At 35.9% G+C, this 19481-nt stretch overlaps 2 protein-coding genes across 2 annotated transcripts; both read left to right on the top strand.

The window, feature by feature from the left end:
- Positions 1 to 1137: 1137 nt before the first annotated feature.
- On the top strand, positions 1138 to 19376 carry LOC134275103 (recQ-like DNA helicase BLM). Its single transcript, XM_062757352.1, has 9 exons — positions 1138 to 1228; positions 6512 to 6707; positions 7086 to 7273; positions 12613 to 12739; positions 14679 to 14896; positions 17838 to 17967; positions 18070 to 18261; positions 18819 to 18993; positions 19148 to 19376. The coding sequence occupies exons 2-9, from the start codon at positions 6659 to 6661 to the stop codon at positions 19374 to 19376; spliced, it is 1308 nt and encodes a 435-aa protein (XP_062613336.1). The 5' UTR covers positions 1138 to 1228; positions 6512 to 6658.
- Positions 2104 to 4177, top strand: LOC134275101 (tripartite motif-containing protein 2-like). The gene is made up of 2 exons (XM_062757351.1): positions 2104 to 2136; positions 2397 to 4177. The coding sequence occupies exon 2, from the start codon at positions 2409 to 2411 to the stop codon at positions 4098 to 4100; it is 1692 nt and encodes a 563-aa protein (XP_062613335.1). The 5' UTR covers positions 2104 to 2136; positions 2397 to 2408; the 3' UTR covers positions 4101 to 4177.
- Positions 19377 to 19481: the final 105 nt, after the last annotated feature.

The raw sequence follows: 19481 nt of genomic DNA, 5'->3' as shown, positions 1-19481 counted from the left end.
TATTTTTCATTCCCATAAATATTTTTTACAGATATAGTATTTGTGATGATTTTTAGATATGTTATTAAGACTGCATATGTCTACAGTAACGTCAAATATCTTTGTAAAATTTACTTCCGGTCGCGTGATTTTAGTATCATACTATCCCATAGATACTTTTATAAAAAGTGTAATAGAAATGATTTTAGGACATGTTATTCAGACTGAAATGTCTAGAGTTACTTCAAATTTCTTTTCAAAAAATGTACTTCCGGTCACATGATTTCATTAAGTTAACATTACGAGATCTCTTAATCTGCAAGAGATCAAGACACTGAACTTACATGTATAATAAACCATAAAGATTGGGCACCAGATATAGGATAACTTGCGTCTGATGTCACTTCCAGTCGTCATAGAAAGTGATAAAAGAATTAATGAAAATGATTTTTGTAAATGTTATTAAGACTATAATTGTCTAAAGTAACGTCGAGAATCTTGGTAAGTTACACCTACGGTCGTTTGTTTTCTTGAAATCATTTTTAATATTATATGCCTTTTTAACATAGATAAAACCTCATTCATGCAGATAAATAGAGGAGAACGGAAGACCTTCCTTGTTGCTATAGCAACAAGAGTTTCTAGTTAACTTATATATTTATTCTGATAGGGTTTCTTCAGCTTCGTTCTTCAATCATCTAGATTTGAAATTCTCAGTTAAACTTAAGAAACTGGTAACTCGAACAGCTGATGTCATTAAATTGATAAAGGAAAAGTCCCCAGGAAAGTGTGGCATTGCGTATTGTCTTTCAAGGTTAATATTCTATTCCAAACTGGTATTTACTAAAAGAACTTACTACTAATAGATTTATCAACTCAAGAGGGGGTGCATGGCTTTACTGGTATAAACATAAATTCTAACAAAATTTACTCAGAAAAAAATGAGTCTACTAGAAATTGTAAACATTAATATAAGTAATAATAAATTCACCATTAACTTACAAAATAATGATTTTACTAGAAACTGTAAATCTAATTTTAACAACTCGGGTATGAATATTCTGAGAGCGTGGTCTGAGTGGGCTCCAATTTTTAACAAGGATCTGATTTTATAGGAAGGAGTGTGACACGTACAGTAGCTACAGAGCTGAGTAAATCTGGGACCCAGGCTGTATCCTACCACGCAGGTTTCAGTGACAACGACAGAATCTCTATCCAGGAAAAGTGGCTCAGTGGACAGCGATGTAAGGTAAATGATCGGTCTAATACCACCTCTACCTCCCCCCCCCCCCCCCCAAAAAAATATGTTTTTAGACTTCATATTTATATTTCACCTTCCTGATGAAAAGTTTTGGGAACCATTTTTAATTTTACACTATAGAACCATTTATTTTACTCTATTTAAAAAAAAACTTAAAATAAGCAAATTCTAAGAATTGTGGTCTCCTGTTTTCGGTGTCTTTATGAGTCAAGATGTCATTCATTTTTATGGCATATTGTGTCAAATATGTACACCTTATCATCTGTCATTCAGATGTTTATTTATCCAAACACAACAGAATATAATTGAGAGCTCCAAAAATTTTATTCACAATACTATTAAAATATTTTACACATTTGCCTTGAGGGCTCATACAAGACAGCAGATTAAGTCAATATCCCAGCATCAGAACCAAATACTAGTTACATAACTGTAACAGTTGTATACTCCGAATCCTGCAGGCTGAGGGCATCTTGCCTATGTGAACATATGCTTTCTAGCAACTGTATAGCTGAAGGCAAGAAATGCTTGGACAATCTATTATGTATAAAAATGATATTGTATTTGGAAAATAAACAATGATTATATACATAATCAATATTAATCAGTGAAAGTGGGGGACAATTATGTATGTCAGTGTATTCTACTGGTGTCCCAAACTCTATTAAAATAAAGTCAAAACTGTAGGAATTGTTTACACACAGACAATCACATGAACTATAAATTAAATATAACTGCATTTCAAAGAGCCAATGTTGAAGGTATTTACATGCCTATCTAGACCAGGAAGTATAAACACCTGACAGGTAGATAAAGCAGGTGTGTCACGTGATTAGAGTGAATCGAGACTGCACTTGGAGATTGATCAACAGGACGGCCGCGATTACTGAAGTCTGGTAAGGAATTTAAAAGTTTTCAGAGTGTATGATTCTAAAAGTATTTAAAAATTCAGTATTACAATCTTTTACTTAGGGAAAAAAAATTTCCTTCCCACATTGAATCAATGAACCTTGTATGTTATATGATTTTTCTATGGACATGCTTATCTGCAAAGATTGTTTGTTTTCTGTATGTCGGAGTCCATGAAAATGCATGTTGCCTTCAAATTTATTGATTAATGTGTAATTCTTAATATATTGAATTGTTTATGCTTCAGTTACAAAATACCATGGATCCCCGTACCAGTGCCCAGGATGTGATACGATGTGATCTTTGTGAGACCGCTGTGGTACAAATGCACTGTGATACATGTTTTGTCAACCTATGTAAGGCCTGTGTGGGAGAGCACATCTCAACAGGTGAAACCAAAGATCACAAGGTCGTCAAATTTCAGGACAGAAAATCCACTCCCATTTACCCTAGATGCCCATCTCATGCCAAAGAACGATGTGAAATGTACTGTAAACAATGTGACATTCCTGTCTGCATCAGCTGCCTTGCAGCAAAACAACATTTACGTCATGAATTATCTAAAGTTTTGCAAATTGTGGATGACAAAAAAGACATAATTAGGAAGGAAAGAAATGAATTAAATGAGACAATTTATCCCACCTACCAGGACATTGCCTCTGATGTACAAAACAGAATGAGTCAGTTAGAAAAGGAATATGGGGATCTCTCAACAGCCATAACAATACATGGAGAGGACTGGCACAGAGAAATTGACAGACTTGTCAAGAAACTTAAAGCTGAGATTGATGAGATGAAAAACACACAGATTCAAACTCTACAGAAACATCTGGAAGAAATAAACAAAAAAATGTCTGACATCAAGAAAGAAATTGATTCCATGGAAATTGCAATAGAAACCAATGACTTGTCAAAACTATTTAGAGTCACGTCCAATGTACACACATACAGAAATCTTCCACACAAAATCATTCCATTGTTACCCAAATTCGTTCCAGGAAAAATTCATCAAGAAGAACTTAATAAACTGTTTGGAGCCCTATCACCAAGTTCTTTATCATCAGATAAACATGGCTACAGCATGACGACAACACAGAAATCACCAGAAACTGGATCCTCTCCTCCAGTCAAACAGCTGCTTGATGAACCACAGACTGTCACCACCATAGACACTAGTAATCAGTATGGACTATACAATGTGGCCTGTCTGAGTGATGAAAAAATCTGGACAAGTGGAGGTGACAACACCATGAAACTCTTCAGCATCAATCAAGGATCACTACTCAAGTCAATCATAACCAAGTCAGGGAACGAACCATGTGACATAGCAGTGACAAAACGTGGGGATCTAGTTTATACTGATTACAGATATAGAACTGTGAACATTGTGAAGAAAGAGAAGATAGAGGAGGTGATTAGACTACAGAACTGGATACCTAAAGGTGTCTGTAGTACCTCCTCTGGTGACCTCCTGGTTATCATGTATAATAATGATAACAAACAAACAAAAGTTGTCCGTTACTCTGGGTCCACAGAGAAACAAACCATTCAGTTTGATGATAAAGATAAACCTCTTTATTCTCTTGATAGTTATAAAAAGTATATAACTGAGAACAAGAATCTTGATATATGTGTGTCTAACTGGGGAGCTAAAGCAGTAGTGGTGGTCAATCAGGCCGGGAAACTGAGATTCAGGTACACTGGACATACTCCTGCTCCAAAGAACAAACCATTTGATCCACAAGGAATCACCACAGACAGTCAGAGTCACATCCTTACAGCTGATGATAACAATCACTGTGTCCACATCATAGACCAGGATGGACAGTTCCTCTGTTACATACACTGTGGATTGAGTTTTCCCTGGGGACTGTGTACGGATACAAATGACAATCTGTTTGTTACTCAAGAGAGAAACAAACAAGTGAAGAAAATCAAATATCTGCAGTGAAATCTATGACCATTATAACAATAGAACATGACAATGATTTATTTCTAAAACGTCATAATATATCACTCTTATTATAACTATTTCTCACAGAAGGAACAGATGAATGTAAAGGAGCGGAGAGGTGAAGTTCTGTAATGCTCTTAGATTAAAAGCTCAGCTGAGTTATCATTGTAGAACTCAAAAGAAAAATGATTAACTTGTGTTCTTTTAATATAACAAATGAATAAATCTTCCTTTACAGTATGCACTGAATTCTTATTTTCACCATTTCCATGATAGTATGAATTTTGAAATTTAGATTAGATGTGTCTTTGTGACATGCAAGTTTCAATTGTATAAAAGTCTAAAAAGTGAATATAACAATGGATGGAATTCTACATAAACAAAATATCATATTATTACTTTTGTTTTCTAAAATAAGTCATCAATTCCGCAACATACTTAACGAGGCCGAGTCTAATTTGAGTGCACATGACTTTGCGCAGCTTTTTAGTTTCATGTAGTCATTTGTGCGACAATACACCTTTGCTAAATATTTTGATTTTAATCAAAAATTAACATTATCTGTAACCTCTACTTGGTCTGAATATGTTATTTTACGACAATAATTAGAGAAAAAACCCCGCTGAAATGGCTCTAACGACGTCACCATTTTCGGATTTTGTAAGCAATGCATGGCGCTGAAGAATCACGCATGGCTCGCTTGTATGTTGTAAGACGTCCATGCATATTATACTAAAAACTGATGTCAGTACATCCTAAGAAACATGTAAACAATCTAAACATTGCTAATTTTTACCAAAAAATCATATGCGCCGATAATTCATCTGCACTGATATGTATTTATTCCATAATATGGCAAATTTAGAGGTGTTGGGCTTTGAAAAAATAAACTTGGTAATTTATTCCTAGACCAACATAGATGATGAACTTTTTTGAAATTTTGCTACTTGGTGACTTTTTATGATAACTTTCATCTACTTGAATGAAAGAGAAATATCTAGTGCAGAAATACTAAAAATTTGGGGAAAATTTGATACTATTAATTTGGCGTTTTTCCAACAGATTCCCATAGGGTCCAAAAGTAAAATTTGACAACTTTTGAGATGGTCGCCTTAGAAATCGGGATGGTATACATTGGATATGTTAATCTTAAAACAATAAATAAATATCACAGTAAAAATTAATTATATAAAAAAATTATCAAAATCCCTAGGCCAGAAATAATTAGACTCGGCCTCGTTGAGCAGCATGAAAGAGTACTTCTTAGTAATCACTTCCAAGCACTTAGTAATAAACGTTTCTCTCCAAAAGGTAAATGTCTATGTTAGGGATGTCAGAATATTTATTTTCTTTAGTTGAATATTTGATTGAATTATTTAAACGATAGTTGAATATTTGGAACATTTTCTGATTTTTTTTTCAAACTCCACTGGTACATGACATATTTATAACTGAAAAACCCCTTGGCCTCAATCTAAAAAGTAACATTAAAAAAATCATAATTATATAGTCATCTATAGCCCGTGTGGCACAGTGGTTAGAGCTAGCGCTTCTTCCCAAGAGTGGCAAGGTTAGAAGTTGATCCTCACGTCGTGGTTTGAATCCCACTATGGTACTTCGAGACTGGTCCTTCGGATGAGACTGTATAAATCGAGGTCCCGTGTCGCAGTATGTGCAATGCTGGCACGTAAAACATCCTTTCCTGCTCAATTGCCCCGAATACAGAGTGTAGGAAAAAAATTGCAACCGTCCACTTGCTAGTGGTGGCGTCTCAATATAAGTGAAAATTTCTCAAGAGGGACGTTAAACAACATACAAACAAAGAAAATATAGTCATCTTTAAGTTGGTCCTCCTATATATAAGTTATTTTTTAGCTCAGCTGAGCTGAAGGTTCAAGTGAGCTTTTCTCATCAAAATTTTATCCGTTGTCTGTCGTCGTGGTTTGTCGGAAACTTTTCACATTTTCAGCTTCTTCTCAAACACTGGGAGAATTTCAACCAAACTTACAGCAAAATATTTTTGTGTGAAGGGAATTCAGGTTTGTTCAAATAAAGGGCAAATCCTTCTTCCATGGGGAGATTATTATGAATTCATGAAAATTAATGGCATCTTTTTAAAACCTTTCCTCAAGAAACACTAAGTCAGAAAAGTTAAAACTTATGTGGAAGTATCCTGGGGTAGTGCAGATTTTAAATTGTTCAAATCATGACTCCTTGTGTAGGGCAGAGCCAAAATAGGTATTACAAGGGGGGGGGGGGGGGCTGGTGAAGTATTTAATTGTTAAACCATTCAGCTGAAAGTAGAATAGTCAACTATTTGTTGATATCTAAAAAATAATAAAATATATTTTATTAATTTGGACAATTTGTTTCCAACCAAAGCACCTAGACTCTATATGTATTTTCAGGTTATATGTGCCACCATTGCCTTTGGAATGGGGATTGACAAACCTGATGTCAGATTTGTTATTCATTACTCCTTACCGAAGTCAGTGGAGGGATTTTAGCAGGAGGCTGGGCGAGCCGGGAGGGACGGACTACTAGCCCACTGTATAATGTACTACACGTACCAGGACGTCAAAAGACTAAGGAGAATTATAGAGAGTAAGTAGGGGGTCTGTTATAATGTACTACACGTACCAGGACGTCAAAAGATTGAGGAGGATTATAGAGAGTAAGTAGAGGGTGTGTTATAATGTACTACATGTACCAGGACGTCAAAAGACTGAGGAGGATTATAGAGAGTAAGTAGGGGGGTCTGTTAGAATGTACTACACGTAACAGGACGTCAAAAGACTGAGGAGGATTATAGGGAGTAAGTAGGGGGGGGGGGTCTGTGGAAAAATGATATTCTTTATACATGTATGAGGGTCTTTATATAAACTGTACATATTGGAAACATGTTTAATTTTATTCAAAATCAAACAACCACAATTTTGACTTTAAATCTTAAATGTTGAGTATGTTTTGTTTTTTTCACAGTGGATCAGGCAGCCACATTTGATTCCAAAAGAGTTCATATAGACAACCTCTTCAGGATGGTACAGTACTGTGAGAACGTGGCAGACTGTCGACGATCACAGCTGCTTAATTACTTTGGAGAGAGAGACTTTAATAGAGAGGAGTGTAGGAATTTCCGTGGAGCCATTTGTGACAACTGTGTGTCTAAGGTTATTTTTATTTTTTGTTATGCCCCCCTTCGAAGAAGGGAGGGCATATTGCTTTGCTCTTATCTGTCGGTCGGTCTGTCGGTCCATTAGTTTCCGTTTATTTTCTTCACAACCGTTGCAAAATACTGAAATAAAATTTGGTTTACAGGTTCATCAGGTAAATATCTAGGTCAAATTCTTTTTTGGATACGATCGCACCATTTTGACAGAGCTATGCCCCTTGGACTTAAAAGAAAAATTCCACTGTTCATTTTCTTCACAGAAGTTGCACATATTGAAATGAAATTTGGTATACAGATTTATGAGCAGAATATCTAGGTCAAGTTCTGTTTTGTGTACGATCGCACCATTTTGTTAGAGTTATGCCACTTGGACTTTGAAAAATTCCACTTATTTGCAGTTTTTATTCATTTCTTTGCAGAGGTTACACATATTCAAATGAAATTTAGTATACAGATATATCAGATAAATATCTAGGTCAAGTTCTGTTTTGGGTACGATTGCACCCTTTTTGCTAGAGTTATGCCCCTTCAACTTAGAAAAATTCCACTTATTTGCAGTTTCCGTTCATTTTCTTTGCAGAGGTTGCACATATTGAAATGAAATTTAGTATACAGATTTTTCAGCTGAATATCAAGGTCAAGTTATGTTTTGAGTAGGATGGCAAATTTAGACTGAGCTATGCCCTTTTGGACTTAGAAAAATCCAATTTGGGGGGAGGGGGGCATAAGTGTTTTACAAACATTTCTTGTTTTTGTTTGGATTTTTAGCTCTTCTGAGCCAAAGGCTCAAAGAGCTTATGCTATGGCCATTTGTGCGGTGTGCGTAACCTTTTTAGAATATGGGCCATTACTCAAGAACCCCTTGGCCAATCAGTGTCAAATTTGTCACAGGGTATCCTTGGCCCAAGGGCTACCTTTTATTCTAAAATAAGGGTTGGGACCCTTAAACAAGGGGAGATAATCAGGAAAACAAAGCCAAAAGTACTGGTTGTTAAAAAAATCTTTTTCTCCATAACCACCAGGCAGATTTTCATCAAACATACAGACAAGGATAAGGATATGTCAAAGATTAAAATTTGCAAGGGGAATTACCGTAGGGCAAAGGGCGTGGTCTCAAGGTCACTTCAAGTTGACCTAAATTTAGAATTAATAAAAACGTTGATATATTCCTTACTATAAGGACAAGGATCATCAAATTTTGTAAGTTGATGCATCTTAGAACTTCACATCATATCAAATCAAAAGTAGGTCACGGTGACCTACTTTTAAAATTTTACAGGCATTTGTTTTCAAATTGAATTGAAAGCATATTTTGGACACTTTAAGGCCTATGATCATCAAACTTTGTCAGTTGATGCATCTTGGGTCATCAAACAACGTCAACTTAAAAGTAGGTCACCGTGACCTACTTTTTGAACTTTATGACTGAACCTTTAGAAAACATTTAATCCAATTATTTCAGACATTGAGAGGTTTAGAATCATCAAATCTTGTAAGTTGATGCATCTTGGGACATTGAAACATATTTATAAAAATGTAGGTCACTGTGACCTACTTTTAGAAATTTGCAGGTATTTGTTTTCAATTTGTTTAAAAGGCATATTTTGATTACCTCCAGACCTACAATCATTAAACTTTGTCAGTAGATGCATCTTGGTACTTCAAAAAAATTCAACCAAAATGTAGGTCACGATGACCTACTTTCGACATTTTATGGCTAAATTTAAGTATCTCAGGTATTTATTGGCTTAGAATCATAAAACTTTGTGAGTTGATGCATCTTGGGTTTTCGGAGAGTGACGACGAAAAAGTAAATCACGGTGACCTACTTTTGACATTTTATGGATATATTTAAGTATCTCCAGTATTTATTAGCTTAGAATCATCAAACTTTATCATTTGATGCATCTTGGGTTTCCGGAGATTGCCGTCCAAAAAGTAGGTCACAGTGACCTACTTTTGACATTTATGGCTTTATTTAAGTATCTCTGGTATTTATTGGTTTAGAATCATCAAACTTTGTTAGTTGATACATCTTGGTTTTTCAGACATTGTCGACCAAAAAGTAGGTCACGTTGACCTACTTTTGAATATCTCAGGCACTTACTGATTTAGAATCAGCAAACTTTGTCAGTTGATGCATATTGGGTTTCGGAGAATGACACCCAAAAAGTAGGTCACGGTGACCAACTTTTGACATTTTATGGTTTTATTTAAGTATCTCTGGTATTAATTGGTTTAGAATCATCAAACTTTATGAGTTGATACATCTTGGGTTTTCAGACAATGTCGATCAAAAAGTAGGTCACGTTGACCTACTTTTGAATATCTCAGGCACTTATTGATTTAGAATCAGCAAACTTTGTCAGTTGATGCATCTTGGGTTTCGGAGAATGACACCCAAAAAGTAGGTCACGGTGACCAACTTTTGACATTTTATGGTTTTTTTAAAGTATCTCTGGTATTTATTGGTTCAGAATCATCAAACTTTATGAGTTGATGCATCTTGGGTTTTCAGACAATGTCGACCAAAAAGTAGGTCATGGTGACCTACTTTTGAATATCGCAGGTACTTGTTGGTTTAGAATCATCAAACTTTGTCAGTTGATGTATCTTGAGTTTTCAAAAATTGTCTACTAAAAATTAGGTCACAGTGACCTACTTTTGACATTTTATGGCTTTATTTAAGTATCTCGAGTACTTATCGACTTAAAATCATCAAACTTTGTCAGAACTTTGATACAATGTAACTTTGACACATTGGGTTTTCTGAGAATGTAGACAAAAAAGTAGGTCACAGTGACCTACTTTTAAATATATCAAATACTTATTCGCTTAGAATCTTCAATCTTTGTCTATTAATGCATCTCGAGTCCTCAGAAAACTTCAAACTTAAGGTAGGTCACTGTGACCTACTTGTGTTTTTTTTTTGTTTAGCTTTATTAGCTCTTCTGAGCCAAAGGCTCAAAGAGCTAATGCTATGGCCATTTGTGCGGTGTGCAGTGTGCGTTAACTCTTTAGAAAATGGGCCATAACTCAAGAACCCCTTGGCCAATCAATGTCAAATTTGTCACAGGGTATCCTTGGCCCAAGGGCTACCCTTTATACTAGAATAAGGGTTGGGACCCTTAAACAAGGGGAGATAATCAGGATAACAAAACCAAAAGTACTGGTTGCTAAAAAACTTCTCCATAACCACCAGGCAGATTTTCACCAAACTTACATACAAGGATCAGGATATGTTTAAGATTAAAAATTGTTCAAGGCATGACCCTGGGGCAAAGGGCGTGGTCTCAAGGTCACTTTAAAATTGACCTAAATTTACAAATAATAAAAACGTTTATATTTTGCTTACTATTAGGACTAGGATCATCAAATCTGGTAAGTTGATGCATATCAGGACTTCACATCATGTGAACTCAAAAGTAGGTCACGATGACCTACTTTTTAAATTTTGTAAGGATTTGTGTTCAAATTGATTTGAAGGCATATTTTGGACACTTTAAGGCCTATGATCATCAAACTATGTCAGTTGATGCATCTTGGATCCGTAAACAATGTCAGCTTAAAAGTAGGTCACCGTGACCTACGTTTTGAACTTTATGACTAATTCTTTTTAAAACATTTAATCCAATTATTTCAGACACTGAGAGGTTTAGAATCATCAAATCTTGTAAATTGATGCATCTTGGGACCTTAAAACATATTTATGAAAAAGTAGGTCACTGTGACCTACTTTTTGAATTTTGAAGACATATGTTTTCAAATTGTTTAAAAGGCATATTTTGATTACCTTCAGACCTAGGATCATAACTTGGTCAGCAGATGCATCTTGTGACTTTGAAAAATGTCGACCAAAATATAGGTCAGGATGACCTAGTTTCAACATTTTATGGCTATATTTTAGTATCTTAGGTATTTATTGGCTTAGAATCATCAAACTTTGTGAGTTGATGCATCTTGGGTTTTCGGAGAGTAACGAACAAAAAGTAGGTCACGGTGACCTACTTTTGACAATTAATGGCTTTATTTAAATATCTACGGTACTTATTGGCTTAGAATCATCCAACTTTGTAAGTTGATGTATCTTGGGTTTTCGGAGAATGATGTCTAAAAAGTAGGTCACTGTGACCTACTTTCAACATTTTATGCTATATTTTAGTATCTATTTATTGACTTAGAATCATCAAACATTTTGAGTTGATGCGTCTTGGGTTTTCGGAGAGTAACGACCAAAAAGTAGGTCACAGTGACCTACTTTTATCATTTTATGGCTTTATTTAAGTATCTACAGTACTTATTGGCTTAGAATCATCAAACTTTGTAAGTTGATGCATCTTGGGTTTTCAGAGAATGATGTCCAAAAAGTAGGTCACGATGACCTTATTTTTGACATTTTATGACTTTATTTAAGTATCTACGGTACTAACTGGTTGAAAATCACTAAACTTTGTTTGTTGATGCATCTTTGGTTTTTAGAGAATGTCGACCAAAAAGTATTTCAGGGTGACCTACTTTTGAATATCTCAAGGACTAATTGGCTTAGAATCATCAAACTTTGTCAGTTGATGTATCTTGGGTTTTCAAAGAATGTAGACAGAAAAGTAGGTCACGGTGACCTACTTTTAAATATCTCAAATACTTCTTGTCTTAGAATCTTCAATCTTTGTTTATTAATGCATCTTAAGTCCTCAGAAAACTTTAATCTTAATACAGGTCACTGAGATGTACTGATGTTTTTTTATAGCTTTATTATTAAAAATATTTTCAGTCCTAATTGGCTAAGAATCATCAAACCTTGTCAGTTGATGCAACTTGGGTCTTGGGGTTAGAGGCTTCAAATAGAAGTGAGAGATTGTACAATTTATCAGAAGAGCGATTCAAGGCCCTTGGGCCTCTTGTTAAAATATCTTCAGTCCTAATTGGCTGAGAATCATCAAACTTTGTCAGTGGATGTTGGGTCTTACAATAATTAGGGTTAGAGGCTTTAAATAGAAATGATAGATTGTACAATTTATCAGAAGAGCGATTCAAGGCCCTTGGGCCTCTTGTTGTATACCCGCTACATGTGTAATAGTTTATGTTAGTGTAAGCGTTGGTTCTTAGTAGAACTGGCTCCACTTGAGAACAGTACCTGATATAACAGCAGAATTCTCAAAATTGACAATATAATGTTTACTTTTATCTGAATTTTTACTCAACATTTCACAGTGCTTCATTTCATTCATTAATAGTTTTTCTGATATTTAAAAATGATATAATTTTTTTTTTTTGGGGGGGGGGGGGGTTGCATCTACAGTTTTGGATGATTGATTAATTAATTTCTTATAATTTAAGGAATCCTTCCAACTCCGTGATGTCACAGATGATGTCAAGGAGATTGTGAAATGTGTGAAGGATCTGACCGTCAATGGAAGACGGGGAAACGACTACACCCTTATCTACTTTGTGGATATATTTAGAGGTAAAGAATAATTACGGAGAATCCTTCTCGGGGATCATTTGTAGTCACTGTGGAAACCATTGTAGTGGAACCTCACTAATCTAGACACTTGTGTTATGAGGAAATTGTCTGGATTAATAAAATATCTTGATTAATAAGTCACATATGTGTTTGAATCGTTTGAATTCTGCTACCTACAAATTTTGTCTGGAAAGCTAAGTTTCTGGATAACCGAGATTCCTTTTTTTCAACTGTATGTGACTTATTTCTAGTATTACTTAAGATAGCAAAGTGTTGTCAACATTACATTCAGTTAATTTTACAGTAAAACTCCAAACCAACTTCACCACTGTTTAATCCAAATTCACACATAATTATTATGTTTTTATGCCCCGCCATGAATATGGCCGGGGCATATAGGGTTTGTCATGTCCGTCTTCCGTCCTTCGGTCCTTCCGTCTTCCGTCACACTTTGCGTTTAGCTCTGTTCAAAGCTAAGTTTCAAAGAAACTATCCAAGATATTTTCATCAAACTTCATTTGCTGATAGATATCGATGAGAGCTATGCAACTGCATCAACATTTTTTACCCTGACCTTTCCTTTGACCTTGACCTCACTTTTCTTAAATTAGTGTTTAGCTCAGTTTTAAACATACCATTCAAGATGTTGTTATCAAACTTCACATGTTGATACAAACTTGCACGGATGATTCATCTAGGGATGAACACTACCAGACTTGCTTCGGATGCTGGATCTGACCTACATTTTCCAGATAAGTGACCAGGTTAAAGTTTTTAGAGAGGTCCTTTTCCAAGGAACTATGTCCTACCCAAACCAAACTTTCACGGACGATGCATCTAGGGATGAACACTACCAGACTTGCTTCGGATGCTGGATCTGACCTACATTTTCCAGATAAGTGACCAGGTTAAAGTTTTTGGAGAGGTCCTTTTCCAAGGAACTATAAGTCCTACCCAAACCAAACTTTCACGGACGATGCATCTAGGGATGAACACTACCAGACTTGCTTCGGATGCTGGATCTGACCTACATTTTCTTGATGAGTGACCAGGTTAAAGTTTTTGGAGCAGGTCCATTCCTAAGGAACTATAAGCCCTACCCAAACCAAACTCGCATTGATGATGCATATAGAGATGGACACTACCAGACTTGCTTCAGATGCTGGATCTGACCTAAATTTTCATTTCCAAGTAACTATAAGCCCTGCCTGAACCAAACTTGCATGGATGATGCATCTAGGGATGGACACTACCAGACTTGCTTCGGATGCTGGATCTGACCTATATTTTCATTCCCAAGTAACTATAAGTCATACCTGAACCAAACTTGCATTGATGATGCATCTAGGGATGGAAACTACCAGACTTGCTTCGGATGTTGGATCTGACCTACATTTTCATTCCCTAGTAACTATAAGCCCTACCTGAACCAAACTTGCATGGATGATGCATCTAGGGATGGACACTACCAGACTTGCTTCGGATGCTGGATCTGACCTATATTTTCATTCCCAAGTAACTTTAAGCCCTACCTAAACCAAACTTGCATTGATGATGCAGCTAGGGATGGACACTACCAGACTTGCTTCGGATGTTGGATCTGACCTATATTTTCATTGCCAAGTAACTATAAACCCTACCTGAACCAAACTTGCATGGATGATGCATCTAGGGATGGACTCTACCAGACATGCTTTGGATGCTGGATCTGACCTATATTTTTATTCCCTAGTAACTCTAACCCCTACCTGAACCAAACTGATCAAATGTTATACACATACGAATTTTCGTGTTGCTTTACTAATATATCCTTGGCGGGGCATTCATGTCCTATGGACATATTTCTAGCTTATTTTAATAGATTTGTCACCAATATTTGCATTAGTTAAGTGCATATTATACTTTATAATAATAATGCAAACCAAATTTACATTTTAAGGAGCTAAAACTGGTAAAATTTCTGATGCTGGGCATGACAGGATACCCCTTCATGATCGTGGTAAAAATTACAGCAGGGCTGATCCTGAAAGACTGCTGAGAAAATTGGTTATTGACGCCATTTTACACGAGGATCTAAAAATTACTGCGGCAGACACCACAGCTTGTTATATCAGGCTTGGACCTAAAGCCAATGATGTGATGATGGGAAAACGCAAGGTAAAACTCTTAATAGTACATGTATTATGTATAGAGGAATATATCGTCTTATTAAAAAAAATCTACGTTAAAGTGATTTCATATATGGAATGCAGATATTCTAGAAAATGTACATACAGGTATATAGATGCTTTGATTTTTCTACCCTAATTATCTCAAATCATTGGACATCTAAAAGATTTTTATACCCACCGCAAACAAAGTTTGGGGGGGGGTATATAAGAATCATCTTGTCCGTCCCTCTAGCTTTCTGTCCATCTGTCTGTGCAAAAATGTCCGGTCCATATCTTTCTTACAGAGGAACATTAGAATCTACTACTCCTCACAAAGATTGATCATGACCTAAGGGTGTGTCATGACCTTGATTCAAGGTCATTTGGGGAAGTTCAATGTCACTAGAAGAAAAATTTCATAATTCCTGTCCGGTTCATATCTTTCTTATGGATAACTTGGTAGGTTTTCATTTCACACAAAGATTGCCCATGACCTAAGGGTGTGTCATGACCTTGACCCAAGGTCCTTTTGGGAAGTTCAAGGTCACTGGAAGACAAATTTCATAATTTGTGTTTGATCCATATCTTTTTTTATATGGATAACCTTGGTAAGTTCCCATTTCGCACAAAGATTCCTCATGACTTAAAGGTTGACCCAAGATCATCTGTGCAAGTTCAAGGTCACTGAAAGAAAAATTGTATAATTTATGTTTGGTACAGATCTTTTTATGGAAAAACTTGAATTTACTATTTCACACAAACATTGCTTCTAACCTGAGGTTGTGTCATGACTTTGTACCAAAGTCGTTTATGCAAGTTCAAGGTCACTGACAGAAAAAGTTAATAATTTGTGTCTGGTCTGTATATTTAGTCTTTTATCTTATTAGGCTGCGCCTTCGTTTCATTTATAAAACAAGAGGCCCACGGGCCTTATAGGTAACCTGAGTATCATGCAACAACTTTCAAACAATGGAATTTGGTTTGAGTTTTAAAACCAGAGGCCATGAAATTCACAATTTTGAAAGAGGCACCGATGCTTATCATAATGATTACACTTAGAATGCTCACTCTAGTTACTTTATACCCAGAGGTAGATCAGAGAAACAAAGAGAAAATGCATTTCCACTTTGTAATCAGTTGTGCACCAGACACCACAGGAACCACATATTTAAAAATTTTGGAAATTTTATCATAAATTTTATTTCATCATGAATGATTTATTAATATCAAAGAGCAGATTTCAAAGCATTAATTTATTTGCAGACTATGTATCCCCCCCCAACACCCCTGACCCAGGGTGCATGAAATTAACCATTTTGCTAGATGCACCTTTCTTCATCATAAATATATATATACTTAGATCATTGGCATAATACCCAGGAGCAATGGAAAAAAAATTCCAAAGAATACATGCATTTTCACTATATAATCATTAGAGGCATTTAGAGCCCCGCCCTAACACCAGAACACCTGACCCAGGGGACATGAAATTGACAAATTTGGAAGAGGCATCCTTCCTAACTATATTCTTAGTTATTTCGTTTAATACTTAGGAGCAAAGAAGAAGATTTTTAAAGAATGAATGTATTTTCTTTATATAATCAACCCAACCACCCCTTTCACCAAAACCCCTGACCCAGGGGCCATCCAATACATAAATATGTTTGAGGCACTCTTGTTAATAATAGCTACTGATTAGATTAATTTATTTAATACCCAGGAGCAGAGGAGAATGATTTTTGAAGGAATTAATGCATTTTCACTATATAATCAATAGGGCCCCGCCCTAACACCACAACCCACAACCCAGGGGTCATAAAATTCACAATTTTGGAAGAAGCACTCTTGCTCATCATAACTATATATTCTTAGTTAGTTTGTTGAATACCCAGGAGAAAAGAAGAAGATGTTTTACATTTGTTTAAAGAATTAATGTATTTTCACTAATAACACCAGAACCCCTGACCCAGGGGCCATGAAATTCACAATTTCTGAAGAGGTACTCTTTGTCATCATAACCATGCACATGTACTTGGTTATTTTGTTTAATGCCCAGGAGCAGAGGAGAAGATTTTCAAAGAATTAATGTATTTTTACTACATAATCAATAGAGCCCCACCTTGACACCAGAACCCCTGATCCCGGGGTCATGAAATTCACAATTTTAGAAGAGGCACTCTTGGTCATCATAATTATGTATTTGGTTAGTTAAATTAATACCAAGGAGCAGTGGAGAAGATTTTCAAAGAAATAATGAACGTTTACTTTATGATCTATATAACCCCACCCTGAGACCAGAACCCCTGACCCAGGGGCCATGAATTTCACAATTTTGGTAGAGGACTTAATGCTGATTACAATCATGCCAACAGTTTGACTGCTAGATGTCCAGGAGTAAAGAAGAAGATTTTTAAAGATTGCACTAATTTTAGTGGTTTTGGCCCACACCCCTCAGGCCCCAGGGAGCAGGGACCATGAAATTCACAATTTTTGTTCCCTTTCACCAATAGATGCTGTATTCCAAATTTGGTTGAAATTGGCTCAGTGGTTCCAGAGAAGAAGCTAAAAATGTTCAAAAGTTTACGAACGACGTACGACGCACGACACACGACGACAGACAAAACAGATAGCAGTAGGTCACCTGAGTTTACTCAGGTGGCCTAAAAATATAATGAGCAATTACATTTGCACTAAAATGTTTAAGCATTTCTCTCTTTTCTTAGATCCATAAAATATTCATGATTAAGCGCCTTTAAAAAAAACCCAGCGGGGGTATTTTGTCCTGTTTGGACAGTTCTAGTTCTCTTTCCTATCAAGTTCAAAAAAAGAGGTTTCACTGTTATTGTATTGCGAGCAACATGTTAAATTAATTAATTATTAACAAAAGCGTAGATGCATTTACACCCTTTATGTTTTCTTTCTGCAAATTGATAAATTCTAATTTACAGGTAGAGTTACAGGTACAGGGCAGTAGGAAGAGAACTGAAGTGGCTAAGATTGGTAAAGAACCCATCAGTAAACGAGAGAATGTGATCGAAGAATGTCTCAACGAACTGCTAGAAATGGCAAAGACAATCGGTAAGGTTGACTGTCAGTGGTACATCTAAATTAATTTTTTTGTACTTTCCCTTTTCCATTATGTTGAATAAGATTAAGCATAAAGATCTTGATTTTTTACAGCTGCTGAGCATGGCCTACGTAACTACGCAACTGTATTCCCAATTTTAACCCTGCGACAGTTCGCAGAAAAGACTCCACTCACTGTAGATGAGATGACGGCAAGTATCGATGGTTTGCCGAAAGCCAAAGTCAACAAATATGGAGCTGAGAGATTCCTTGAAATCACCAAGAATTATCATCTAATCCTCTCGAGTAAGTCAATCACGCTAATCTGCATATTCCAAGTTGTGAAATAGATTTAAAATTGTGTTTTAAGTTTTGAATTGAATGTGCTTCTTTGTAAGATTTTAAAATATTTCAAAAGAAAGACAGCATTGTAAAGTGAAAATCTAATTAAATTGTTTTATTGATGTTTCCTTTTAGTTTGACTGAACTTCTATATTCTTTAAATGATCTCCATTAATCTTACTGAGTTTGCTTTATCTCCCTTTTATAACTTTATTGATCTCCATTTATATTTGATTTTTTCTTGTATGATGTCATTGATCTTCCTTTGTATATTAGATTGATCTCCCTTTGTACATTATATTGATCTCCCTTTGTGTATTAGATTGATCTCCCTTTGTACTCTATGATTGATCTCCCTTTGTATGCTATGAACGATCTCCCTTTGTACTCTTTGATTGATTTCCCTGTATTTCTTTTCATTGATCTTCTTTTGATTTGATATCCCTTTGTACATTTGATTAATCTCCCTTTGTATATTAGATTGATCTCCCTTTGTATATTTGATTGATCTCTCAATGTAGATTTACAACAAGAGGAGGAGGAGGTGGAATCCGATGTTCCGGAATGGGAGTCTCCCTACTTTGTTGACGAGTCAGCAGGTTCATCAAACACGGGCAGAAAGAGGGGGGCCTACAAAAAGGTACTTCTAAAGCAACATGCATATGACGTCAGAGCCCTAGACGCACCAAATGTCACGTGCTGTTTGAGAAGCCCGATCTAAAGAAAACTGAATAAGTATCTGCGCTAGCAATAACGGTCGCACCGTCAACATATTATAGATTTTAAAATGAACACTAACTGTATTTTTAATATTTTTTTTATTTACAATGAATTGACTATTATTTTGCAGTGGATTTTCTGACAAAGGGAGCAAATTTTCAGCATACAAATTCTCCAGAGGGTCATCAAAGAAGGTCCCAAGTGCTGGAAAAAACCAGAGGGGTGGATCAAGCAGTTCTAGAGGTGGCTCCATTAGTTCCAGGGGTGGCTCCATTAGTTCCAGGGGTGGCTTAGGATTTATGCCAGTCCCACAACCTAAGCGGTCATTTCTGGGTGGTGGGGCTGGTACTTACTTTTAAATATGAATGAAATAAACATTTATATCTGTAATTTGGTATGAATTAAATTGTTAATAAAGCCATTTATTAATCACTAATTTGAGTTCTTTCTTGTTTGGGTTTTTT

This window comes from Saccostrea cucullata, unplaced genomic scaffold, assembly GCF_032062105.1.
Source record: "Saccostrea cucullata isolate Sc308-1 unplaced genomic scaffold, CSIRO_AGI_Scuc_v1 ctg7326, whole genome shotgun sequence".
Classification (NCBI taxonomy): Eukaryota; Metazoa; Mollusca; class Bivalvia; order Ostreida; family Ostreidae; genus Saccostrea; species Saccostrea cuccullata.
This window is presented reverse-complemented; position numbering and strand designations above follow the sequence as displayed.